Source organism: Mizuhopecten yessoensis, unplaced genomic scaffold (assembly GCF_002113885.1).
Source record: "Mizuhopecten yessoensis strain PY_sf001 unplaced genomic scaffold, ASM211388v2 scaffold6863, whole genome shotgun sequence".
NCBI classification, from domain to species: domain Eukaryota; kingdom Metazoa; phylum Mollusca; class Bivalvia; order Pectinida; family Pectinidae; genus Mizuhopecten; species Mizuhopecten yessoensis.
The window spans coordinates 1295794-1323646 of NW_018406762.1; the positions used below are offsets into that span (position 1 = coordinate 1295794).

A 27853-nucleotide genomic window follows, 5' to 3' on the forward strand; every position below is an offset into this window, starting at 1 on the left:
ATGTTCGGGTGTCACCACCATTTATATAAGGATTATGCTCCTACTATCTCACACGCACTTTCCGTCATTAGAGGCGTGTGGCCGGTATTATAAATTTCAGATATATGTCGCATAGCCCAACTTTTATAATTCTTATTAACAAATGACGTCAGAATAACACATGTGAAATAATTCATGTAAAGTTAATTTCTAAAACAAACTACTTTGTCAGTCGTTTCTTTGCAAACGAGGAAATTAACATGAAAGTACAAGGTTTTTATATACCGTCAATTTACGACTATGCGCCTTTAACTTTCTGTTAGATTTTCCGACAATATACTTAGTAATGGCCATCTGACGACTTATTTAATTTTCGTTTAAAACCAAAATGGAACGGCGTACAGGTGGATGGATACTGTTACTGCTGGTGATCTGTTTCACATACAGCCAAGGTAAAATTAAATACCACATTCATTCATATATTTGGTACTATTTCAGTTTGCTCAATATAACCCCTAGCTCAGAATTGTGGGCAAAAAAATAATTATGATATATGTAAGTATGTATAATGAAAATATATCTGTTTTGGATTGACTGTTCAAGTGATTTATTGCAGAAATAACTAGTGAGAAAACTTTCATTATGGGATTTTCAAGACTTTCTGTACGTTTAAAATCCAAGTTTTTGCAGTAATGTCGCATGAAACCACTAGTGACATAACACAATATACAAAAAATATTCTGGGAATTAGTTAAGTTTGATGGACAATTTGTTTTTTCTTACAGCCCGGTTGTGTTTCATCTGTGGATATAACGCACCGACAGACGGGAAAGTGGGCATCAATTGTGTGAACGATACTTCTAAAGCAAGTGTTCATACCAATTGCTCCAACGACCGGGTGTGTACATTCGATGTCCAGTTCCTCAAAAGTAAGTCCCATATTTTTTTTATTTTTATTTTTTCGCTATTTTATGCTTTTAAGAAAGTTGAGCCATTCATTGCAATAAATTCACGATATAGTATTTTTGATTTTTTTAATCAATCTTTGTTTGTCTGTGGCCGTACGAAAATGTCCTTCTGTGGTATGGCTCCGTCCAAATAGGTCTTTCAATTTAGACCTTTAATTAAGGATCTTACACAAGTTGACATTTCTATGAGATTTATGAAAAAAGTCTGTTGCAACATATAATATCAATGATGTCAAATGCGTTCAGTATCATTCTATCCGCCATCGCCATTTCGTACTAGACCGGTAGTTGTAATAAAGAGGAAAAACTCCGAGAACACGGAGACCACAATCAACATCTGTAGCTATTTTCAATCAGGAAGTATGAGGTTGCTTTTATCTCTGATTCATGACAAAATTGTTAAGAATGTTCAATTTCAACGAGCTATGATTAAAATTAGTGAGCATCATGAATCTTATATGAAATTTAAACGAATGTAAGATACTCTTTATCACATAATCAACCTATGTTTCAATTAATCACGAATTATTATCGACTTCTCACTTTAATCCTTTTTGTTTTATGACGTAACAATGCAAATTAAGATTAGTGACGTCATGAAATCATGGCATCACGATTAAAACCATACTAATCTACAGCCAGTAACAGCTTCGCTAGGTGTTTTAAAAATTTTATTTTTGAAAATGGCTTTATAACCATGATTACAGGGTAATTATGTGTCAAATATATTTTTACTCGTTATTATTTGCGTCATTCAGTAGTTTAAATGACCAAACTGACCAAGCATAACGAAACACGTAGTTGATGCATTCTTAACGCATCCGAAGATATTTAAGGATTAACTTGAATATATTTTTATGTTATGGAGGTTTAACACAAAAATACGGAGTGTACTCTAAATAAATCGCGAAGCGGTTTATAATGAGAGTCCACTCCGGATTTTTGTGTTATAGCTCCGTAACATAAAACAGTTAATTATTATAATTTAATCTACTATACACAATCCATGAGGAAATCCACTTTTATTGATGGACTCCTTTCTCTTAGAAATTGTTACGCCCCTGTATAAGCAAATCAAACGCGGCGTTACAAAAGGCAACGTCATTTTTTTACGTTATGTAGTGATAACATAATTTTTAAGCCAATTAAAATGCTTGCTACCAGCAAGATTTAATTATTAGTCAATACTAAATAACAAAACATAAATGGGAATTTTCTGACACACAATGTCCGTTTTCTGTAGGTTCCCTCGAGTTAGTGTCAGTGACCCGGAACTGTCTTCCGTCATCCGCCCCTCGTTCCAACACGTGCTTAGACGACTGGACACACCGACAGTGTACATTTTCATGTAATACGGACTTGTGTAACAACTTGACGGCCCAGGAGCTCAACAATCGATACGGCGACAGGGGAGCGAACTCTGCACATTCCTCGGTCGAAATTATCTCCCTTGTTTCCAGTTCTCTCGTGGTGTGCGCTGTTTGGATTGTAAAGACACGGATTAGTCTCTAATTGGTGTAAGACATATTACGGAACCTTGTACATCCGTAATCCGGAAATCAAGAAAGAACGTTGTCTAGATATTGATATTAGATACATTATACACACTTCGAGGAAAGGGAGACAAACAGAAAATATGTTTCTCTTTCCAGTTACTACACAATATCCCACGTAAGGTTCTACAATTAATAAACTATTAATCATACATTATTACAGCTCTTAATCACCAAGTTAAAACAATTGTTAGGATTTGAATAATTACTATTTTCCAATCAGTTTTATGTTAATAAGTTTAATCTTATCTTTTTCAAAACATGGATTTTTTGAGGTATCTTATGTATGTTATACATGTGTCCTACACTGGACATTCACGTGAGATTAATAGCATATTTCGCCCCTTTTGGTTTAATAAAGGGAATCTCTTATCATGGCGAGGTGTATCCACGTCTACCCTAATGTGATGTTCATTTACTATTTGTCCTGTTGGGTCGTAGATAAGGAATTTAGTACCAAGAAAGAAGATTCCTAAGTTGTCAAACACGACGCTCGCCAAGTGTTTGGCAACTGCGGTATCTTAAAAACTATTAACTCCTTCCCGAAGGTGGAGATTCTCCCGTTTTATCCAAAAAGAATTGGATTATTCTTTTTCTCTTATCCTGTTTGCTCTGTCATCTGTTCAATGTTGACATTGACGTTAATCAAGCGAATGTTGTTTGATCAATGATAATTATATGCACTGCATCCTCTGTCTATCGTAAACTTTTCTATAAGGATTGCCTCCCTCCATTGATATTCAACACATGTTTCTTATGCGTGTTTGGAATGTGTCCTTAATTCTTTTATTCTTCTTATGTTTTGTCAATCATTTTGTGTACGTCTAACACGTGTCATAAATATTTGCGCACGGTTGAAAAGCGTTATAAATTCTCTTAAACTCCTGAAATGTGTCATCAATACTTGAATTCCGCTCAAATTTATCCTCAGCGTTTGTTTATTCTGTTAATGTTCTCAATTCAATTATAACATCAATTAATAGATTTAGTTTGAATTACCAATCTTACATTATGTTTTAGTGTGAATCTCTCATGGATATGAAATGGAAGTCAGTTCAGACAGCATATGCCGTTAAATAGGTTGTGATGTGAAGTCACAAAGAGAAAACATATATTCCGTTTGGGCTAGGTTCTTAGTTCTCGGTGCGTTTGACGCTGGATTCACGTTAACTATAACATCTGAATGACTCACGAACACTCATCTGGTGAATTGAATTGTATATTATAAGATAGGAAAAACGATGTTAATTTATGATATGACAACATATCCAAATATCAGAGAGCGATATTTGTTGACTTTTTAAACATGTCCAACCATCAATAACTATTGCCTGTATATTATAAGATAAGAAAAACGATATAAATTTATGATATTACTACATATCCAAACTTCAGAAAGCGATCTTTGTTGACTTTTAAACTTGTTCAACCATCAATAACTATTGCCTATGCACTCATCTGGTGAATTGACTTGTATATTATAAGATAAGAAAAACGATATTAATTTATGATATTACAACATATCCAAACAAGCAAAACATCAAATAGTGATATTAGTTTAATATGGTTTTTTTACATGTTCAACCATCAAAAATTATTCCTATAAATCATGCCTTTACATATATCTGGTTATTGTTGTATTAGTTTATACTATCTGTTGATATTAAGTGATGATATTTGTTCAACCTTTAATAAAACCGTTAACATAAAATTATTGTACTTGTATATTGTATAATGTACTAGATGTGATAGTTAAACTATTTGGGAGTGATAGCAATTGATGATATTTTATCATGTTAACATATTACTATTAAAGTACAATGTCATTTTCGTCTGTCCGCTTGTCTGTAATGTCTGTTTTGTGAAAGATCCCGCTGATTTGTGATTTAGTACGGCTTTGCTTTATGGTATTAAAGATATCTTCATAAACATGGCCTTTGTCTTGTAATTATATACACAGATTCGTGATTTTTTTTAGATATTCTAGTATTTCATGGGAGTCTTAATTACGCAAAAACTATTATGTGAACACATCAATAATAAGATTCATTTCTGGTGTAGAGCTTTAGAGCATTGACTTGATTTTAACAATTTTAACTGTTACAAATTATACAGCAAAGACTGGACACAAGTTATAGTAACCTACAAAATCATCTCCTATTCTAGATACACAACAGGGTTTGATACCAGTCATTTAGAAATAATAAATAAATTAAAACTCAGTCGAGTTGATGTTTGGAACAATTTGATAACGAAGATGCTGCCTTTGCCTGAGTGAAGTGTTGTCCAAAACATATTAAAGTTTGCCCTCTTCGTAACTAACAATTACGCAACGCGAATTGGCTTACAGACTTGGATGTAAGTATATTTAGAAAGGATAGAACACCATTTAAGTCAAAAAATGATTTTTGTTTTTAAAGTTGATTTGCAAATAAATAAATAAAAAAAGTTTTTGTAGGAATTATGGATTTAAATTTAACCAAAATCATTTATGTCAACTGTTTCCTTGCAAATATAGTCTCGATACTCAAGGTGTTGCGCTCCCTGGAATATGTCATGACAACATCGAAGTCTCCGTACGTGCGACCTTCTGAATGATAGAAATAGATCAGTATGAACCTTTGATATACATCAAAATAGTCGTGTGGCACCGTAACGGTAAAATTGACGTCGGTGTCGCCACTCAGTAATCCTCAATGAACGTGTATCTCCCTAGCAATTGGTCTTTTGTTTACATGAGACCAACCAAACAGCTACCTTCGTGCTTTAAATTCCACTATGACATAGTCCACGGCTGCAGTGATCGTAAGTGAGCGTAACTCCTGGAGTATCGAGGGGGCCTCAACGTATTTGATGTTTCGACTTTTTGAATGAACTGGAAAACTCGCGCTCACGCTTTTAATTTCTTTGGCTAGTTATTATTTGTTCGCTTTCCGAGACGATTGATAGTTTACATATCACGTCCACATACCAAAGGCGTAAACAATTATATTACAAATATTGACAAAAAGGCGGAAAAACTAAATACTTCTGACTTAATTTCTAGTTTGTTCGTGTAGATTCTTGTCAGTCTAATCCGTCAGTAAACTAACAAAAATGTTGATCATGAGTTTTTTCTTCATTTGTTTCAGTTCACAGAATTGTCGCTTATTAAATAATTGCTTTAAATGCATAATCAGTCACACCCGGCCTGCGACCAGGATACGATCTAGCTGCGACTAAAAAATGTACGAATCGCAGGCAAATCGTAGAACGATTGTGCGTTTTATGACACTAAAACGGAACAAAAGACAATAACATTTGTTTAGAAATTCACTTCAACTAAGATAATTTTTGATGCACCTCATCATTGCCCCCCCCCCCCTCCATCAAATATTGAAGCAGCTTAGGATAAAGATGGAGCATTGAAACCCATGTGAAATATTTAGTGTATTTCACAAATACCACGACGACATTCTCGAAAAGAAATATATATTCGAGTAGGAAACATTATGCTTTAAATAATAAGATCAGGAAAGAAAAATAAGATAAAATAAAATAAAAATAAAATAAGGCAAAATGAACACTGATATACGATCTGAACATTAAGAAAAACCTTTATATATAGTGCTAGCTTCGAGTTACTTCCCTGTCTACGTAGGAATCTCTTATTTTCATAGACTTTTCGTCCCATACATTGGACTTCAATTTCGGTGCCAATTTCTTGGATGGAAGTATTAGCGTAGTAGAATATTTCATTTAAAAGCAATTTTTTACATCAGTAACAGTGGTAATAATGGAAGTTAACTAATTGTTACCCTCAAATAGATAACAAACTATACAAAGACACAGCAGTAATACAAATAAAAAGACTTTTAAGAGTTTCAACTTAAATTGTGTTTTCTACATGAATAGAAAATAAGAAATAATGTACAAATATAACACCATTTAATAGTATGTAATTGGACGTTTGTATTATTTGGAAACGAACTTTTCGAGTTACAAAACTTAATGCAGATAATTTCTTAAATATTGATAAAGTGATTTTCTGTCTGATTCGTTCTCTTTCCCCCCTTCTATCTCTTCATGTGTGCATAAATTAATTACTTGGTGCAAAAATGCTTTAAACAAATATTTCATCATTTTGACAATTATAATAAGTTATTTTAACTTTATTGTACTCAATCTTTCTCTGAAGATGACATGAAATATTTCTAATTAAATCCTTGAAAACTATTTAAATAATAACAATACCTAATCCCACAAATAAATAAAACGAAACCCTCAGTGCAGCTCACTAGTTAATTCGTTGATCAGTTTAATGATCAGGCATTGTCGGTTCAAAAACCTTATAACTTCAAGATGTTTTTCACATGTCATTTACACCAATTGATTAATTGTTCGAAAATCTCTACAAAATTAATCGATATTTGAGAGGATTAATCAGACATTGATGAATTGTTTGTGATGATATTTACATAATGTAGTATTGTACCACGAGGTCAAGTGTTCACCATGTACTATATCCTCGTGTTACAGTCCCATCACGTGTACGGTACCGTCTACACACCCAACCCACACGTTACCACACGTGTCCACACCCACCGCTTTAGATCCACTCACTCCATGTTTCTGGTCCAGGAGACACGTGGCCTGTGTACAATCTCTCTGTAGGACATACACCTGGCTGTTCTTGTAGTCTGGTACAAACAGTCTGTCGTACTTGTCACGTGACAGATTAAAGAGGTTCATACTACCAACCTTTTGACCGTTGTTGAGTTCACCAGTCCATTTATATTTGGTTGTACCAGATTTGTCTGTTATGATTGATACATTACTAACGTCCGACACTGCAATGTCTCCTGACGACAAACATGTAATAAACCCCACAACCATTCCACACGTCACCTTCCTCACAATCGTACCTGTCTGATTCAGTACCACTATGTCTGGTGTACCTGTACTAACAAACACCTCGTTCCTCTTGTTGATGCTGATGTCATGTGGTTCATGTGGCTTGATGTCAGCAAATGTTGTCACTTGTTGTTTGTGTAGTGATAGTTTATATACAAATGTACTATCATTAAAACGGCTCATAAGTATGTCTGTTGTCCCGACCATGGTGATCATGTCCGGACAGAAGACCAGTTTTACTGTCTCTATGACCACACCATACCTGACTGTCGTCGACTGGACATATACCGAATATTCGATTTTGTTGTGAAACAGTAAACTCAGAGAGACGTTGAACGTGTTTATTGTTGATGTCTGTCTTCTCGTACTGGTTCTCGTGGTGTAATTTACCTAACATTTTTGTCAACGGGACTCGGTTGATACTTCCGGTAACAAAGCTTGGTTGTTTTGGTGAAATATGTTTCATCTTAACGTCATACAGGGGCAGAGTTTTCCTCAATGACGTTTCAAATATGGATACACTAGATGTATCCGTCACTTCCGCCTTTTCAAGCAGACGCGTCAGCTCTTCGATATTTTTCTCCGATCGTTGAATATCTTTCTTGTACAGCAGTGATTCCTCTTTTTCTAAAGATGATAACTCGGCCAGCACTGCTTCCGCGATATAATCTACTTCTGCCTTTAGCTTAGTCCTCTGTGAGTTTACCTCTTTCCTCGTTGTATCAATGTTGTCTTTAAACGTTTTGTTCACGCGATGTCGCTCGGATGTCTCGTTCTTGAAATGTGCTATTTTATCAGCTAACGTTGTCATATGTTCCTTAAAATGTTCCTTTTTGACAAACAGTTCGTCTTCAAAAAGATTCCAGTTGTGTTGTTTATGATTTTTAGATAAACATATCGAACAAATCAACTCGTTGCAGTCCGAGCAGAACATATCACACAGTTTACCGAGATGTAGTTTACATACCTCTGATAGAGGCTTGTCGCCCTGACGGGTAGCCTTCCCTATCGACACGACGTCATCGTTTTTGGTTTTCCTTCCGCGTGTATGGATTTCCTTACACCGGTCACATAAATTCTCCCGACAATCGTTACAATACCATCGTACCCCGTCTTCACTGTCACACAAATCACACGTGTAGGTAACGGGTTCCTGGGCACGTCTTACGGATCTGTTACTTGCCATGGTGTTGGTACTTTCACGGAATACGTTAGAATTTTAGAAACAAACTGTGAACTGCCACCATTTTGTTATGTCGGTACAATTTTGTCTATACACCTCCTTGTTACGGGTATATCACGTGACGTAATCGACAAACAGTATAAAAAGTCCTAGACTCCTGGCGCTAGGTAAAAAATAATCTAAAAGACAGAGCTTGCTATCTTACGTAACCATCATAACATGTGTGTACGTACATGTGTGCTTAAGTTGTGGTTTGTACTTGAGTTGTGTAACTTCGACCAATATTTAAACTATCGAAACAGAATGTTAAGTGAAGAATATTTGATGAAGTATAATATTTGCCTGTTATTGTTCATTACTGTGTTTGATAACAGACAGGTTATATAAATAGATATAAGCATCAGGAGGACACATCTACAACTTAATTCAGTCTTAGGAGGACGAAGAAGCTGTATGATGCACTGTAATTTTATGTTTTGCATACTTCATGTATTACATACTTTGAAAGGTGCATCACATTTATTTGTGTTATGTCATCCCTTTACCAAATACATGTACATTAGATATAACGAGTTGGTCGCCGCCAAAACTAGCCTTGTAATGATGCATAAGTGTCACAAAATTCCCGTTAGCGCCATTTGACGTAACAAACACAGTTTATGCACAGGGGTTCGTCACAAATGTCTGAAATTCACAATGTAGCCTATGTGAAATACAGGCATATGTAACGAACCCTTGTATGCTGTGACCAATAGCACTGTAGCCTATGTAAATTACAGATATACGTAATGAACCCCTGTATGCTGTTACCCATAGCAGTGTAGCCTATGTGAACTAAAGACACATGTAACGAACCTTTGTACAATGGTACAGATGCGTGTTAATTTTCCCCACTTTTCACTAAAGACCCATGCCGTCACAAAGTTGTGATGCATAATGTTTATATACTTAGTTTCAGATAGATAAAATACTACTGTTTTATTATATATCCTATATACCCCTGTTTGTAACAAAATCATACATAAATATATATATCGTCAATGAAAAAACAAAGAACGTTTCTGGTTTGTTGAGTTTGTTAGATGTCAGTTCAATGTATCATGTTGTTAAAACTGTAGCACAACTAGTCATTTGTTTTGAAACAAAGAAATATGTTTCTTTATCTTGATATTTGTTCCTGCATTTGACACTTTTTGGCATATTTGCTTTCAATTGTTTGATTGAGACAAACAAATTATACTGATGTCTTTTGTAAATGCTAAACTATGTGTTTCTGGATATTTCAGATATAAAAAAACTTAATCAAAATGACTATTCGTGATTTCCAACTTCAAATGTTCAGGAAATATTTTGCTATTGCAATATATTGATATAAGTACCCGGAGGAGGGAGCGGACCTTGCACACCCATGTTCGTCCCGACACCGATGCCCTTCCTGACAACGATGCCCCTCCCCACACCGATGCCCCTCCCCACACCCATGCCCTTCCCGACACCGATGCCCTTCCCGACACCGATGAAAACTTTGTTAATCACATGACAGGCCGCATATATCACGGTACATATCGCGCTTCCTTGGTAAAATCTAATAGGGCTGAGTTGACCGCGTTGAACTTGTGATGTCACAGGTCTGGGACACCGAAACGGGGTCATCGCTGTAGGGCCACAGGGGAGATTTCAAGAAATATCGTGATTTCTCTGAAACGAGAGTCGCTATGGCGTTCGCGCTTTCTCCACTTTCTGTTTTATGGAGTGGTGTATTATCAAACTTAATATTGCAAATCATTCCGCGTACACTTTAAAGGGTACATAAAATGCTATCCATGTTGTGGTATTAAGTGTTCTATATAAGCTATATTTACTATTGATTTCTTTTCAATATGTTTTTTAATGAAGAACTAAGTGCAAATAAACAGAATAGGCTGTTTGTTCTTCGAAAAGTGTCATGGCGACTGGTTGCGCGCGTGGGTCCGATATACATAGCCGACGTGCCAATAACTGAATGTACAAGGTACACTAAAATGTTATCATTCAAAACATTGAAATAAATACCTGCTGACTCAAAGTTCTATATAAGTATAGGGCATAGATTCCTTGCTCCGTAAAGTTGATTAAAAGACATATTGTCTGTGTGATCAATATAAATAATGTCAGGGCGGCCATGTGTGCAAAGTGCACGTAAAACGTCTATATCCTCACTTCTCCATCGTTTTGAAAAATATTTGCTATTAAAAAATGCATTCTTACAGTATTCAGTTACAAACATGACATATGGTTGTGCTTACTGACGGTCTGAAAAGATCTTTTCTTAGGCGTAAAATGAGAGCAGTTGATAGTCGATGCACAGGGGCTTGTATAAACTTACATGATAAAATTAGCTTGAAATACCTATACATAATGTCTTTATATATATAGGTATTTCAAGCTAATTTTATCATACAAGTCTATACAAGCCCCTTTTGTCGATGTCAGCTCTCTTCAGCAGCAGCAGAAAAAGTGAATCTCCGAAGAAGTCAGAAGAAATTTTACGATTATTTTGGAAGCTCTGTTTCTTTTTCTTATATCCGAAGATTTTTTAAATTTAGTTATACATCGATATTGACAAATGAAAATGATATTCAAATAATAATTAAATGTTTCAAATCCACAATAACAATGTTGGTTTGACCGACTGGCGACTGGACGGTGCAAAGTTTATCTCGCCATTCATGGCATAAATATGTATCACAAGTGATTCAAAGCGTGTAGGATTATGCGATGTGGAATATAAAATTATATTGAGATGACTTTTTTGATGATTGATATACCATTCCTCATTTTTTATAAACAAAAATCAGCAGTTTGAATTTCCCGGAAAGTCAGCACTATGGACTACGAAGTCAGTCATCCCATAATCCAGTTCGCCCCGCCATATTGTCACGTATCGGAGAATTAACGTAAACCAGAGCAATGTATGTTCATGTTTGACGTGTGTGTCAATATGAAAAGTGTCAGAAATGCGTAACATTTTTGATAGGGCAAGCTTCTTGTTTATTTATTGTTTGTCTCGCAGAAATTGTATATATACAAAAAAACATTTTGAGTAATGGCGGCAATACCTTTATGATAGACCGTTTACACATTTCAACACTAGGGGGTGTTAGTAACTTGTTTGAAGACATAGACCAATCAGAATGCTAGGATTGTAGTTGTACACAGGCTTTCGGAGGCGTTGACAATAGGCTGCAACGTAACTGCGTTTCGTTTGGCCTACTAAAGAGGTGTAAACGCTAAGGAGGTAATAAGACACTCTTTGTATTTGTTATATATATATATATTTGAGCCATCGTGTTATTGCTGTTACTTGCGACTCAATCCTATTTGAGTATTTTACTTTTTCATATACACAATGTAAATGTGAAAATTATTGACGTGTTTTGTCTATTTCAAACCGTAATAGATATGACTCGACTTTACAAAGAAAACGTACCGCCTTGGTCGGAGAAACACACTCACAAATCATGGTGGTAGCTGTGTACGCTGACTCTGGCAGAGATGACAGGGTGCTACACTATGATCCTTTCCTCCAGGATGTCAGGAGTGGATAGTCAGGATACTGGATTTTTCATAATATAAAACTTCATTCATATAACAATAAGTATAAAACAAGTGATTAAAACCCATATTTAACTCGTATTTTACCTGATGTTAACGTGTGGGGGTCTCAATTTTGGAGGAAACTGGAGTACCTGGAGAAAACCCACGTGGTAAGGTATGTGAGTTCATACCTTTCGACGTCCGATCGCGGAATCAAAACCGGCCACTTTGGTGAAAGATTTAACGAGTTAGTGCGAGCATTATATACTATTATGATATGTGATGGCCATGGTATGCACACCAAGTCCTCTGTATCAATTTTGTAAATAGGAAGGATGTAATAGTCAGTAACTACATAGCCCTACCTATTAACGTTATTGGTACAGGGGACTCAATCCCAAGAGAGATGAAACGAGAAAAACGATAAGAAAAAGGAAACTGTTTATAAATATCCATCCATGGTCGTGTTAATCCCCACATAGGATCTTGCATGTAATAATTCCACAAAGCATTGTTCTACCAATATTAGTGTTTTTGTATTTAGATGGCGTCATCATTTGTTCACTATTGTGACGTCATCAGTTTGTTTTTACTATTGTTATGAAGTCACCAAATATCATTTACTTCTCCTTAAGTCTCACCGTTATTGTTGAAAACAATCCGATGACCTTTTTTTACGTTTCGAACGTGTGAACGTCCGTCATCGAAATGTATATAGTACAGCTCGTTCAACGACAAAAACTATCGTGGCGTCACCTAATTGACACGTTATATAATAGACAAGACAATTAGAACAGAGGCAGGGAGGAAATCTGTTGTCACATTGTGGTCCATATCGGTCCATACAAAACAATGGTATTTTATATAGGCAATTATTTCAAAATTATTTTAATTTTTCAACACTTTCACATCAAGTTTAACTTGAACATTTTTGTATTAAATAAAACTTCAGAACAGAACAAAAAACATCCAAACAAATGAAAAGAAACTGTCACGACTTCCGTCGTGTTCTTTGTTGACTTCCCTACATCAATGTTGATACCCCAGGCCAAATATCAGCGCCGCAGTACCGCAGCGTTCACACTGGTATTTTCTAACAATTCCTAATGAAGCAATTAGAGGTTGAACCGTTATACGTGATTAAGGAAACTTCATTTTTGAAACGTATATGAAAACGTTAAAATACACAAGAGAAAGGAAAAACCCAGGTGGAGTATAAATTGGTCTGGGGTGGATGTTGCGGTATCTGTGCTGTAGCATTCAAGTGAGGTGGCATTATAAATGATGCCGTTTGAAGCACGGTCCCACTACAAACAGAAAACATTACATATCCAGCACAAATGCAGGCATACACACATAGGGAGATATTAGCCAGGGGACATAGGACTAGTAGTTAACGCCTGATAAGGAAGCTCCTGCGCATTCCTCAAAATTGTATTGCTTAATGTATATGCTAATTGTATTAATTGTATATCTATGTTCTGTAAAGCGCTTTAGAGTGGCTTATGTTTGCTAGATAGGTCGCTTTATCAAATGCTGTAAATTATTATTATTAAACCAATAATGAAGGAAAACTTTTAATAAATAAAGCCCAGCAAGCAAAAACCTGATATTTGTATTTATTATAAGGTTGTGAAAACAAACTGCATGCCATACAAAATCGTGATAACTATGCGCTAACAACTTATAGATAGAGCTGTAGTACATTAAACAATAATTTATTTCGAAATCGATTTTTGTATACTTTATTTCATGTTTATTGTACATTTATGTGAACACAAATCATCATGTAATACATGTAATGTATAACTTTCACATTTATCATGTAATACTTTCACGCACTATATTTGTACTCTTTCCAAATTTCAATACGCTAAATAAAGCCTTGTTTTGGCACATTTTCTTATACAAAGATACATATTTGTACAGGTATGTTTAGATAATCGAAACAATCATCTGGTTTTCAAACCTATAATAGAACCATTTGGATGTATTTGGTAACAAGAAGGTAGATTTTATTCTGGTTGAGTGTTCCGAATGTGTGAGAGTGTATATGTAACTATGTGATAACGTTTCCACTTATTTTTGAGTGTCTTTTAAAATAAAAACAGACCGCTTTATAGGATTAGAAGGACATGCTATTGTGGAGAATCAATGTGTATATCACGACGATATCTAATACAGCGTAGTGCATTGATGTATATAAATCTGTACATGAAGGTAAACGCTTCAAATATTGATTTAAAATACGTCGGTCATTACCCGAACAACTCTGGAATGACAAAAAGGGCGAAACAAAACACACAAAAAACACTTTCAGTCAAAATCAATACTTGATTAATTATCTTTGTCGGTTAAACAATCTAATGACTTATGTCTGACCGATAACCGATGTCATATAACATCATAACGGTCATAGTCTCTACAATTTGATTCGATATTTGAGGATGTTTTATACTCCATACATCGGTTAATCGTTGTGAAGTTATATCTACACACTAGATATTGTTGTACCACGAGGTTCCTCATGTTGCAGTCCAAGACTGGGACGGTACCGTCGCGACAATCGACCCACACGTGTCCACACCCACTCTTTTAGGGGTTACCGATCCATGTCTCTGGTAAAGGACATACACCTGATTGTTCCTCAGGTCGCGTACACAGACTCTGTCGTACTTGTCACACTGTATACTTTGACAGTTCTCTGAACATGGAGAAACAAGTGAACGCTATTGCCAAATCCTGTTACTACCAGATCAGGAACATCGGCTGTATTCGGCAGTTTCTAACTGCAGATGCATGCAAGATTTTGGTGCATTCACTTGTTACCTCTCGGTTGGATTATCGTAACGCCCTGCTCTGTGGTATATCTGACAAACTAACTAGTCGTCTGCAGAGGGTTCAGAACACTGCAGCACGGCTAGTTACTCGTACTCGAAAGAGAGAGCACATCACACCTGCGCTTTATTCGTTGCACTGGTTACCTGTACGATACAGGTCGCAGTACAAAATTCTGGTATACACATACAAGGCACTGAATGGAACAGCTCCTCAGTACCTACAGGAACTTGTTACCCTGTATCAGCCGTCAAGATCACTGCGGTCGGAGTCAGAATCTTTGTTGTGTGTCCCAAAATCTCGTACTGTGACCTACGGAAACAGATGCTTTGGGAGGGTTTCGGCTACGTTGTGGAATAGCTTACCATCTGCTATTAGGAAGTCGAATACCCTGGCCAAGTTCAAGAGGGACATAAAAACTCACCTCTTCACGTCTGCATTTTAGAATCTTTGCAAAGACGTCATGTAAATACCACCCTTTTATTTGTTCAATTATGTGCACATTGCTTGTTAAATATATGAAAGTGATTGCAAGCCTTTGTTGTTTGTTTTCACAATTATAACCATTACTGTTATCCATATGTTGTAAAGCGCCTTAGAGTAATTTTACAAATTATATAGGGCGCTATATAAATGTTGTATATTATAATTATTATTATATATTATGGCTACTCCTACTACGAACCTTTTGGCGATTGTTGAGTTCACCAGTCGATTTAAATTTAGTTGTACTTAATCTGTGTACTATGATTGATATATCATACCATGTCGACATTGCAACCTCTCATGACAATAAACATGCAGCAAAATACACATTTGTTTTAAACGAAAAGTTAGAATAGGTACCATTTATTTGTATTGTAAAAGTAAAATGCCTCATCAAACAAAAGAAATGTGCTCCATTACTTTTGTAATCAAACAATAAACAACGACAATACGTTATATGTTTAGCAAGTGCCCCATTTAAAACATATTTACATCGCATATTTACATGTAAATATCAATTAGCATGATAGTTTACACGCGTATTTAAGCTAAACCAAGGAAATGATTAAATGTAACCTCAGTAAGTATATTTAAAAGACAACAAATGTCGGAATACAGTAAGCCGGGACTCAATTACAGTTATCTGTACACAAATCATATGTGGTAATATCGTTATTTACTACAAAGTTTGATCGACAATCAAGTGTAGACTCGTCATATTATATTTATATCTCGCATGTAAAATCGCGTTCTACATGTACCTTTAACAGTTTATATTTCACAACTGTGTATTCTGGCTTCCCTTAAAAAAGATCGGTATTACTATGGTGCTGTAGGGATATCTCTGTCAATCTGTATAATAGAGTACAAAAACAACTTTATCATGTCACCTTAAACACTGATCTTATTACAAAACTTTCCAATTTTGGTCGCAGCTATGGATAATCTGTAGGTCTAAACCAGGGAAGCATGGGGCTCCTTAAAGGGGTAAAAACATATCCGACTATTTGGTTAACCGGCTAACAGTTGACAACCCAAACTAAAAACAACGTCATTTTCGTCCATATGTCCATCACGTCTGTCCGCTTGTCTGTATTGTCTGTTTTTTGAAAGATCGCCTTGATATGTGATTTAGTACGACCCTGCTTGATGGCATTTAAAATCTCTACATAAAGTCGGATATACATATTTCATGGGAGTCTGAATTACGCAAAATATATGTAATGAACACATCAACATCTTATTCATTTCTCATCAAGAATTTAAGAGCACCAAACTGATTGTAACTCTGATTTGACTTTTTAAAAACCCATTTTATTGTTACAGAGTATACAGCAAAGACTGGACATAAGTTATCGTAACCTACGAAACGTCCCTCTTATTCAAGTTAAAAAGCCGGGTTTGATACCAGTCATTCCCATCTTATTCCAGTTACACATCCTGGTTTGATACCAGTCATTCCCCTCTTATTCCAGTTACACAACCGGGTTTGATACCAGTCATTCCCTTCTTATTCAAGTTACACAACCGGGTTTGATACCAGTTATTCTCCTCGTAATCCAGTTACACAAACGGGTTTGATACCAGTCATTCCCCTCTTATTCCAGTTACACAACCGGGTTTGATATCAGTCATTCCCCTCTTATTCCAGTTACACAACCGGGTTTGATACCTGTCATTCCCAACCTATTCCAGTTACACAACCGGGTTTGATACGAGTCATTCTTCTCTTATTCCAGTTACACAACCGGGTTTGATACCAGTCATTCCCCTCTTATTCCAGTTACACAAACGGGTTTGATACCAGTCATTCCCTTCTCATTCCAGTTATACAACCAGGTTTAATACCAGTCATTCTCCTTTTATTCAAGTTACACAGGTTTGCTACCTGTCATTCCCCTCTTATTCCAGTTACACAACCAGGTTTGATACCAGTCATTCCCTTCTTATTCCAGTTATTCAAACGGGTTTGATACCAGTCTGTATCCTCTTGTTCAAGTTACACAGCCGGGTTTGATACTAATCCTCCTCCTCTTATTCCAGTTACACAACCAGATTTGATACCAGTCATTCCCTTCTTATTCCAGTTATACAACCGGGTTTGATACTTGTCATTTCCCTCTTATTCCAGTTACACAAACGGGTTTGATACCAGTCATTCCCCTCTTATTCCAGTTACACAACCGGGTTTGATATCAGTCATTCCCCTCTTATTCCTGTTTCACAACCGGGTTTGATACCTGTCATTCCCCACCTATTCCAGTTACACAACCGGGTTTGATACGAGTCATTCTCCTCTTATTCCAGTTACACAACCGGGTTTGATACCAGTCATTCCCTTCTTATTCCAGTTACACAAACGTGTTTGATACCAGTCATTCCCTTCTCATTCCAGTTATACAACTAGGTTTAATACCAGTCATTCTCCTTTTATTCAAGTTACACAACCGGGTTTGCTACCTGTCATTACCCTTTTATTCCAGTTACACAACCAGGTTTGATACCAGTCATTCCCTTCTTATTCCAGTTATTCCACCGGGTTTGATACCAGTCTGTATCCTTTTATTCAAGTTACACAGCCGGGTTTGATACCAGTCATTCTCCACCTATTCCAGTTATACAACCGGGTTTAATACTAGTCATTCTCCTCTTATTCCAGTTACACAACCAGGTTTGATACCAGTCATTCCCTTCTTATTCCAGTTATACAACCGGGTTTGATACTTGTCATTCCCCTCTTATTCCAGTTACACAACCAGGTTTGATACCAGTAATTCCCAACCTATTCCAGTTATACAACCGGGTTTGATACTAGTCATTCTCCTCTTATTCCAGTTACACATCCAGGTTTGATACCAGTCTGTATCCTCTTATTCCAGTTACACAGCCGGGTTTGCTACCAGTCATTCCCCTCTTATTCCAGTTACATAACCAGGTTTTATACCAGTCATTCTCTTCTTATTCCAGTCATACAACCGGGTTTGATACCAGTCTGTATCCTCTTATTCAAGTTACACAGCCGGCTTTGCTTCCAGTCATTCCCCTCTTATTCCAGTTACATAACCAGGTTTTATACCAGTCATTCCCTTCTTATTCCAGTCATACAACCGGGTTTGATACCAGTCTGTATCCTCTTATTCCAGTTACACAGCCGGGTTTGCTACCAGTCATTCCCCTCTTATTTCAGTTACACAACAGGTTTAATACCAGTAATTCCCTTCTTATTCCAGTTATACAACCGGGTTTGATACCAGTCATTCCCTTCTTATTCCAGTTATACAGCCGGGTTTGATACTTGTCATTCCCCTCTTATTCCAGTTACACAACCAGGTTTGATACCAGTCATTCCCCACCTATGCCAGTTTTCCAACCTGGTTTGATACTAGTCATTCCCCTCTTATTCTAGTTACACAACCAGGTTTGGTACCTGTCATTCCCCACCTATTCCAGTTATACAACCGGGTTTGATACCAGTCATTCCCCTACTATTCCAGTTACACAACCGGGTTTGATACCAATCATTCCTCTCTTATTTCAGTTACATAACCAGGTTTTATACCAGTCATTCCCTTCTTATTCCAGTCATACAACCGGGTTTGATACCAGTCTGTATCCTCTTATTCCAGTTACACAGCCGGGTTTGCTACCAGTCATTCCCCTCTTATTTCAGTTACACAACAGGTTTGATACCAGTAATTCCCTTCTTATTCCAGTTATACAACCGGGTTTGATACCAGTCATTCCCTTCTTATTCCAGTTATACAGCCGGGTTTGATACTTGTCATTCCCCTCTTATTCCAGTTACACAACCAGGTTTGATACCAGTCATTCCCCACCTATGCCAGTTTTCCAACCTGGTTTGATACTAGTCATTCCCCTCTTATTCTAGTTACACAACCAGGTTTGGTACCTGTCATTCCCCACCTATTCCAGTTATACAACCGGGTTTGATACCAGTCATTCCCCTACTATTCCAGTTACACAACCGGGTTTGATACCAATCATTCCTCTCTTATTTCAGTTACACAACCGGGTTTGATACTAGTCATTCTCCTCTTATTCAAATTACACAAACTGGTTTGATACCTGTCATTCCCTTTTTATTCCAGTTACACAACCGGGTTTGATACCAGTCATTCCCTTCTTATTCCAGTTACACAACCAGGTTTGATACTAGTCATTATCCTCTTATTCCAGTTACACAGCCGGGTTTGATACCTGTCATTTCCTTCTTATTCCAGTTACACAACCGGGTTAGATACCAGTCATTCCCTTCTTATTCCAGTTACACAACCGGGTTTGATACCAGTCATTTCCCTATTATTCCAGATATACAACCGGGTTTGATACCAGTCATTGCCCCCTTATTTCAGTTACACAAACGGGTTTGATACCAGTAATTTCCCTCTTTATTCCAGTTATACAACCAGGTTTGACACCAGTCATTCCCCTCTTATTCCAGGTACACAACCGGGTTTGATACCTGTCATTCCCAACCTATTCCAGGTACACAACCGGGTTTGATACCAGTAATTTCCCTCTTTATTCCAGTTTTACAACCAGGTTTGATACCAGTCATTCCCCTCTTATTCCAGGTACACAACCGGGTTTGATACCAGCAATTTCCCTCTTTATTCCAGTTATACAACCAGGTTTGATACCAGTCATTCCCCTCTTATTCCAGTTACACAACCGGATTTGATACTAGTCATTCCTCTCTTATTCCAGTTACAAATCCGGGTTTGATACCAGACAAGTAGACCAGTCTGATCCTTTTTGCGTACATTTAAATATGTATGCGGCACCGTAACGCTAAAGTTGATTGGCTTTGAAATGTCTCTTCTCTGTCATCTTCTAAGGACAAGTATCAGCCTAGCGATTGTTATTTGTTACCTGAGAGCAATCAAACAGCTACATTTGTGCCTTAGATTTTATCATGACATTTTCCAGGGCTGATAAACGGTACCACTGCATTAGTTACACTCCTAAATAATCTTCCACCAAGTTTGTCTGACTTGAAGTAATATCCGTTATATATAGAAGATGAAAAAAGCAGATGGATTTTGAACAGAGATAAAAAAAAATATGTACAAATCTAAAACCATTTAATAGCCTGGATGTGCATGTTTGTATTGTTTGGAAACGAACTGTTCGAGTAACAAAACTTACTGGAGATATTTTATATAGTATGTTCTTAAATATTGACAAAGTGACTGTCTTTCTCTAACTACTTCTTCATATGTGCATATAATTAATTACATGTCGCAAAAATACTTTAAACAAATATTTGATAATTCTGACAATTATAACAAGACAACTTAACTTGATGGTACTCGATCTTTACCTTAAGATGACATGAACAATTTCAAAATAAATCCTGATAAAGCAAGTAAATAATAACAATACCTAATCCCACAAATAAATAAAACAAAACCCTCAGTGCAGCTCACTAATGAATTAGTTGATCAGTTCAATGATAAGGACCTGTCAGTTCAAAAACCGAATTACCTTTAAATGATTTTTGGTACAGATGTCATTAACACCGATTGATCAATTTCTTGAATGTCTTTATAATATGAATTGAAATTCGAACGTAATTTCATGCACCAGACATTGGCGAATTGTTTGTGATGATATTTACATAAAGTAATACTGTACTACGAGGTCAAGTATACATCATTTACTGTATCCTCATGTTACAGTTTGATCACGTGTACCTTACCGTTCACGCACCCGATCCATACGTTCCCACACGTGTCCACACCCACCGCTGTAGGTTCATTCACCTTAAGGAATGTCCAATTAATGAGACACGTGGCTTGTGTACTATCTCCCGGTAGGACATAAACCTGATTGTTGTAGGAGTCTGGTACAAACAGTCTGTCGTACTTGTCACGTGACATCTTAAACAGGTTCCTAATAATTGGCTTTGAACTGCTGTTGTTTTCACCAGACCATTTGTATTTGGTTGTACCAAAACTGTCTGTTATGATTGATATATCAAAATGGTCTGACACTGCAATGTTTCCTGACGACAAACATGTAATACACTTCCCATCCGTTCCACACGGCACCTTCCTCACAATCGTACCTGAATGATTCAGAACCACTATGACTGGTGTACCTGTACTAACAAACACCTCGTCCTTCTCGTTGATGCTGATGTCATATGCTTTATGTGGTCTGATGTCAGCAAATGTTGTCAATAGTTTGTTGTTTAGTGATATTTTATATACAAATGTACTAGGTGGATTACTGGTCATAAGTATGTCTGTTGTTCCGACACTGGTGGTTCGGTACGGACAGAAGTCCAGTTTAACTGTCTCTTTGACCACACCCTCCCTGTTGACCAGTACAAGACCCCGGTTATGGTCTATTGATAACCACGCGTGCCTGTCGTCAACAGGAGAGATGCTTGATATTTTCTTTAGCTGAGTAACAGTAAACCTAGAAAGACGTTGAACGTTATTACTGTCGATTTTTATCTTCTCGTACTCGTGCAATTCCCCTAACATTTTCGTCAACAGAACGTGGTCGATACTTCCGGTAACAAAGCTTGGTTGTTTCGGTAGCCCGAATTTCACCTCAACGTCATACAGGGGCAAAGTTTTCCTCAATGACATTTCTGTTTGAAAAATAAATACACTAGATGTATCAATCACTTCCGCCTTTTCAAGCAGACACGTCAGCTCTTCGACATTTTTCTCTAAATTTTTAATATCGTTCTTGTACAGCAGTGATTCCTCTTTTTCTAAAGATGCTAAATCGGTCAGCACTGCTTCCGCGATAGAATCTACTTCTGCCTTTAACTTAGTCCTCTGAGAGTTTACCTCTTTCCTCGTTGTATCAATGTTGTCTTTGAACGTTTTGTTCACGCGTTGTCGCTCTGACGTCACGTTCTTGAAATGTGCTATTTTATCAGCTATCGTTGTCTTATGTTTCTTAAAATGTTCCTTTCTGACAGACAGTTCGTCTTCCAAAAGTTTCCAGTTGTGGTGTTTATGATTTTTAGATAAACATATTAAACAAAGCAACGCATCGCAATCCGAGCAGAAAAGATCATACAGTTTACCGGGATGGATTTTACATACCTGTGGTACAGGCTTGTCGCCCTGACGGTTAGCCTCTCCTATCGGTACGACGTCGTCGTTTTGAGTTTTCTTTCCTCGTTGATGGAATTCCTTACACCGGTCACATAAATTCTCCTGACAATGGTTGCAATACCATCTTACCCCGTCTTCACTGTCAAATAAAGCACAAGTGAAGGTTACGGGCTCCTGAACAATGCGTACGGGTCTGTTTCCTGCCATAGTATACGTTACTTGATTAAACACGTTAATGCTTTACCTGCAGAGAAATACAATTCTTTCTGCATTAATGTCAGTACAACTTTAACTATACACTTCCTTGTCACGGATGTATCACGTGATAAGTCCGATAACGATATAGACATATTATGTCCTTGACTCTTGGCGTGATACCAAAAATTAAAGGACTTGCTCTCGTGAAAGGTCAAAATGTTCGACTGACTTGATTGTTTTGAGACATACGTTATTTTAAAGAGAATAGGAGAAAATTTCAAATATGAAGGAAATGATATATATTTCTGCCAGTTCTTTTGCTAATGTCGTTCAAACATACACATTTTACGTAATAAGTGATTCCAAATGGTGTTATCCGAAGTATTTGACTGTTTTCACAATTGATGAAATATTTTTTCTTCTAGATTTTGTAAGTTAAAAGTCCTCAAATTATATTTTGATCTCAGAGAAGCAGTTTGGGTTTCCCCTACCCCGTATTTTTTGAATAAAATAAAACCTTCAATGTTTTCATTGTTTTTTTTTCAGTTTTAATAATTGATATAAAAAAGTATTCACTGAATTGAAAGAAAATGCGATTCCCTTCCTAAAAGGTTTCCTTATTAGTTGATCTTGAAATATTGCCTAGAAAACATTTAATGAGATAAAAATATCAACAGCTACAACAAAATGCATTGGAATTAAAATGATTGAATGATATATTTTTATTATATGAATTATCTCCCTTGTAATTAATGCACAAATTATGCACATATCTTTTTTCCTATTTCACCATTGATTAATAAATAACCTAGAGTTTAAGTCCGATAAACTATGTAATGGTCAGCGTTTTGATAGAGCAGGTGACGACATAGATATTTTTTTCCAAAAAATAAAATAATTATAGAAACTTGATATATCACTTTCAACTGTTTCCGAGATAAACTTAAAATGAAAACAAAAAAAATCATTACTGCCACATTTAGGAACAAGTTGGAAAAATAACATTTATTTTCATTGTAGGAACTGCCTCCTTTGTATTTGTAGGGAAGTTGGAACATTAGGGTGTCACCGCGATTTATATAAGGAATATGATTCACTATCTCAACCACACATAGCGTCATTAAAGCCGCATGGTCAGTAATATATGTGTCACATTATCCAACTTTTATCATTCTGATTAAAAACTGACGTCAGAGCAACGCGTGAAAAATTATCAATGTAAGATTCATTAAAAAAGACCACTTTTTTCGTAGTTATTGTACAAACAAGGAAATTGACATGATATATATACAAAACGTCGATATATACCTATGCAACTTTGACTTTCTATTTACGTAGTAAAACATGTAGCAATCTGACGGCTTGCTTAATTTTAAAATTTAAATGGAGCGGCGTACAGGTGGATGGATACTGTTACCGCTGGTGATCTGTTTAACATACAGCCAAGGTAAAATTAGATACCACATTCATTCATATACTTGGTACTATTTCAGTTTGCTCAATATAAACCCTAGCTCAGAATTATGGAAAAAATTATTGTGATATATATAAGTATGTGTAATGAAAATATATCGGTTTTGGCTTGACTGTCTAAATGGTAAATCCAAATGTGGAAACAATTGACTTTATTGCAGAAATACCTAGTGAGAAAACTTTCAATCTGTACGTTTAAAATCCAAGTTTTTGCAGTAAACACAATATACAAAACATATTCTGGGAATTAGTTAAATTTGATGGACAATTTATTTTTCTTACAGCCCGGCTATGTTTCATCTGTGGATATAACGCACCTACAGACGGAAAAATGGGCATCAATTGTGTGGACGATACGTCTAAGGTAGCAGAATACAGTAGAAATGGCCCGACTCTGATAAACAAGGCACATGTCGAGGAAATGTAAACACAGCGGATTTACCCTACACAACACATGTATACATGTATATATATTTGTAAACTGCATTACATTTACAACACATATAAAGTACTGAGAAGTGTATAAACCTCTTTTTTCTATGTATGTCACTTGTGTGAAAACAATGGTTACCCTATCAAAAATTACCAAAAAATGCCAAAAAATGCCAAAAATTGCTATTTTTAACCCAAAATGTGACCCCCGCAACTAGTATTTTTTTTCTAAGCTCTGTCTGAAATTAAAGATTACCTACCTGGTTGCAGAATTATCTGGGTCCCAGTAAAGTTGTAAAACTATTGTTTTTGCAATTTTGCGTCGTGTGCTGTTGTCAAAATTTTACTTCCTGTAAAGCTAGCTTTTCATGTGTACGCAACCTTTCGGATTATGGCCAAAATTTTTATTCTCGAACCAAAAAAATCTTCTCTCTTTTTTACAAATGTGAAGCTCACATATCCCACTTCATCATGCTTATACCAATTTTAGTACAGTTTTATTTTTATATTTCTTTTACATATCATTATACAGGTGTTAGCCATTTAACAAAAATATCACCCATGGCCACAACCCTCTACTGTACACTGCTACCTACAGCAAGTGTCCATACCAATTGCTCCAACGACCGGGTGTGTACATTCGATGTCCAGCTCCTCAAAAGTAAGTCCCATATTTTTTTTTTATATCTATTTTGCTATTTTATGCTTTAAAGAAAGTTGAGTCATTCATTGAAATAAATTCACGATACAGTATTTTTGTCTTTTTTAAATCAGTCTTTTTTTGTTTGTGGCCGTACGAAAATGTCCTTCTGTGGTCTGGTTCCATCCAAATAGGTCTTTCTGTGGTTTTAATTAAGGATCTTACACAAGTTGACATTTCTATGAGATTTATGAAAAAAGTCTGTAGCAACATATAATATCAATGAACTATCAAATGCGTTCAGTATCATTCTATTCGCCATCGTTATTTCGTACTAACCGATAGTTGTAATAAAGAGGAAAAATTCCGAGAACACGGAGACCACAATCAACATCAATAGCCAATTTCAATCAGAATCTCTGATTCATGACAACAGTGTTTTAAAAGAGTTTCCAAATTAAACGAAATCTAGCGAGCTATAATTAGAATAAGTGAGCATCATGAATCTTATATGAAAATTAAACGAATATAAGATACTCTTTATCACTTAATCTACATATGTTTCAATTAATCACGAATTTGGTTTACCTGACAAATGAAATAATAATTATCGACATTTCACTTTAATCCTTTTTGTTTTATGACGTAACAATGCAAATTAAGATTAGTGACGTCATGAAGTCATGGCATCACGATTAAAACTATACAAATCTACAGCCAGTAACAGCTTCGCTAGGTGCTATAACCATGATGACAGGATATTTTTGCGTCAAATATATGTTTACTCGTTATTATTTGCGTCATTCAGTGGTTTAAAAGACCACACTGACCAAGCATAACGAAACCTGCACATAGTTGATGCATTCAAAATCGCATCAGAAGCAAAATATAAATGAAGATAATTTCTGACACACAATGTCCGTTTTCTGTAGGTTCACTCGAGTTTGTGTCAGTGACCCGGAACTGTCTTCCATCCTCCGCCCCTCGTTCCAACACGTGCTTAGACGACTGGACACACCGACAGTGTACATTTTCATGTAATACGTACTTGTGTAACAGCTTGACGGCCCAGGAACTCAACAATCGATACGGCGACAGGGGAGCGAACTCTGCACATTCCTCGGTCGAAATTATCTCCCTTGTTTCCAGTTCTCTCGTGGTGTGCACTGTTTGGATTGTAAAGACACGGATTAGTCTCTAATTGGTGTAAGACATATATTACGGAACCTTGTAAATCCGTAATCCGGAAATCAAGAAAGAACGTTGTCTAGATATTGATATAAGATACATTGTTTCCACTTCGAGGAAAGGGAGACAAACAGAAAATATGTTTCTCTTTCCAGTTACTACACAATATCCACCTGCACGTAAAGTTCTATGACTAATAAAATATTAAATCATACATTATTACAGCTCTTAATCATCAAGTTAAAAAATTGTGAAGATTTAAATAATTACTATTTTCCAATCGTTTTTTAGTGTTAATAAGTTTAACCTTTATGTTTTTCAAAACATGATTTATTCGGGTATCTTATGTATGTTATACATGTGTCATACGCTGGACATCTACGTGAGATTAATAGTATATTTCGCCCCTTTTGGTTTAATAAAGTGAATCCCTTATCATGGCGAGGTGTATCCACGTCTGCCCTAGTGTGATAATCATTTACTATTTGTCCTTTTGGGTCTTAGATAGGGAATCTAGGACCGAAAGAGAAGATTCCTAAGTAGTCAAACACGACGCTCGCCAAGTGTTTGGCAACTGCGGTATCTTAAAAACTGTTAACTCCTTCCCGATGGTGGATATTTTCCCGTTTTATCCCAAAATAATTGGATTATTCTTTTTCTCTTATCCTGTTTGCTCTGTCATCTGTTCAATGTTGACATTGACATTTGCAACGAAATAGTTGGAAACCGTTATTAATCATGCGAATGTTGTTTGATCAATGATAATTATATGCACTGCATCCTCTTTTTCTTCCATTGCCCCATCGTAAACTTTTCTATAAGGATTGCCTCCCTCCATTGATATTCAATACATGTTTCTTATGCGTCTTTGGAATGTGTCCTTAATTCTTTTATTCTTTCAATCATTTTGTGTACGTCTAACACGTGTCATAAATATTTGCGCACGGTTGAAATGTGTCATACATTCTCTTATACCCCTGAAATGTGTCATCAATACTTGAATTCCGCTCAAATTTGTCCTCAGCGTTTGTTTATTATGTTAATGTTCTCAATTTAATTATAACATCAATTAATATATTTAGTTTGAATTACCAATCTTACATTATGTTTTAGTGTGAATCTCTCATGGATATGAAATGGAAGTCAGTTCAGACAGCATATAGGTTGTGATGTGAAGTCACAAAGAGAAAACATATATTCCGTTTGGGCTAGGTTCTTAGTTCTCGGTGCGTTTGACGCTGGATTCACTTTAACTATAACATCTGAACGACTCACGAACACTTATCTGGTGAATTGAATTCTATATTATAAGATAAGAAATCGATATAAATTTATGATATGAC

The 27853-nt window shown here is 36.2% G+C and overlaps 3 protein-coding genes across 4 annotated transcripts; 1 reads left to right on the top strand and 2 right to left on the bottom strand.

Annotated features, from left to right (window-relative positions):
* Window positions 1-121: 121 nt before the first annotated feature.
* LOC110452787 lies at window positions 122-27838 on the top strand. 2 transcript variants are annotated; one of them, XR_002463226.1, is made up of 4 exons: window positions 122-431; window positions 765-908; window positions 2191-3580; window positions 27674-27838. XR_002463226.1 is itself a non-coding variant. In XM_021501462.1 (3 exons), exons 1-3 carry the CDS (start codon window positions 368-370, stop codon window positions 2457-2459), a joined length of 477 nt encoding a protein of 158 aa, XP_021357137.1. In that variant the 5' UTR covers window positions 122-367; the 3' UTR covers window positions 2460-4420. The 2 variants fall into 2 exon arrangements, 1 of the variants encoding a protein (XP_021357137.1); XM_021501462.1 differs by lacking the exon at window positions 27674-27838 and having other exon boundaries at window positions 2191-4420.
* On the bottom strand, window positions 6780-8646 carry LOC110452785 (transcription intermediary factor 1-beta-like). Its single transcript, XM_021501461.1, has one exon. The coding sequence runs from the start codon at window positions 8577-8579 to the stop codon at window positions 7563-7565; it is 1017 nt and encodes a 338-aa protein (XP_021357136.1). The 5' UTR covers window positions 8580-8646; the 3' UTR covers window positions 6780-7562.
* LOC110452773 lies at window positions 21173-22786 on the bottom strand. The gene has a single exon (XM_021501450.1). It carries the CDS (start codon window positions 22784-22786, stop codon window positions 21173-21175), a length of 1614 nt encoding a protein of 537 aa, XP_021357125.1.
* Window positions 27839-27853: the final 15 nt, after the last annotated feature.

Coding starts and splice junctions, on each gene's coding strand:
- LOC110452787 (XM_021501462.1), top strand. CDS start 368: ATGGAACGGCGTACAGGTGGATGGATACTGTTACTGCTGGTGATCTGT. Junction 432..764: donor CTGTTTCACATACAGCCAAG/GTAAAATTAAAT, acceptor TTTTTCTTACAG/CCCGGTTGTGTTTCATCTGT. Junction 909..2,190: donor CGATGTCCAGTTCCTCAAAA/GTAAGTCCCATA, acceptor CGTTTTCTGTAG/GTTCCCTCGAGTTAGTGTCA.
- LOC110452785 (XM_021501461.1), bottom strand. CDS start 8,579: ATGGCAAGTAACAGATCCGTAAGACGTGCCCAGGAACCCGTTACCTAC.
- LOC110452773 (XM_021501450.1), bottom strand. CDS start 22,786: ATGGCAGGAAACAGACCCGTACGCATTGTTCAGGAGCCCGTAACCTTC.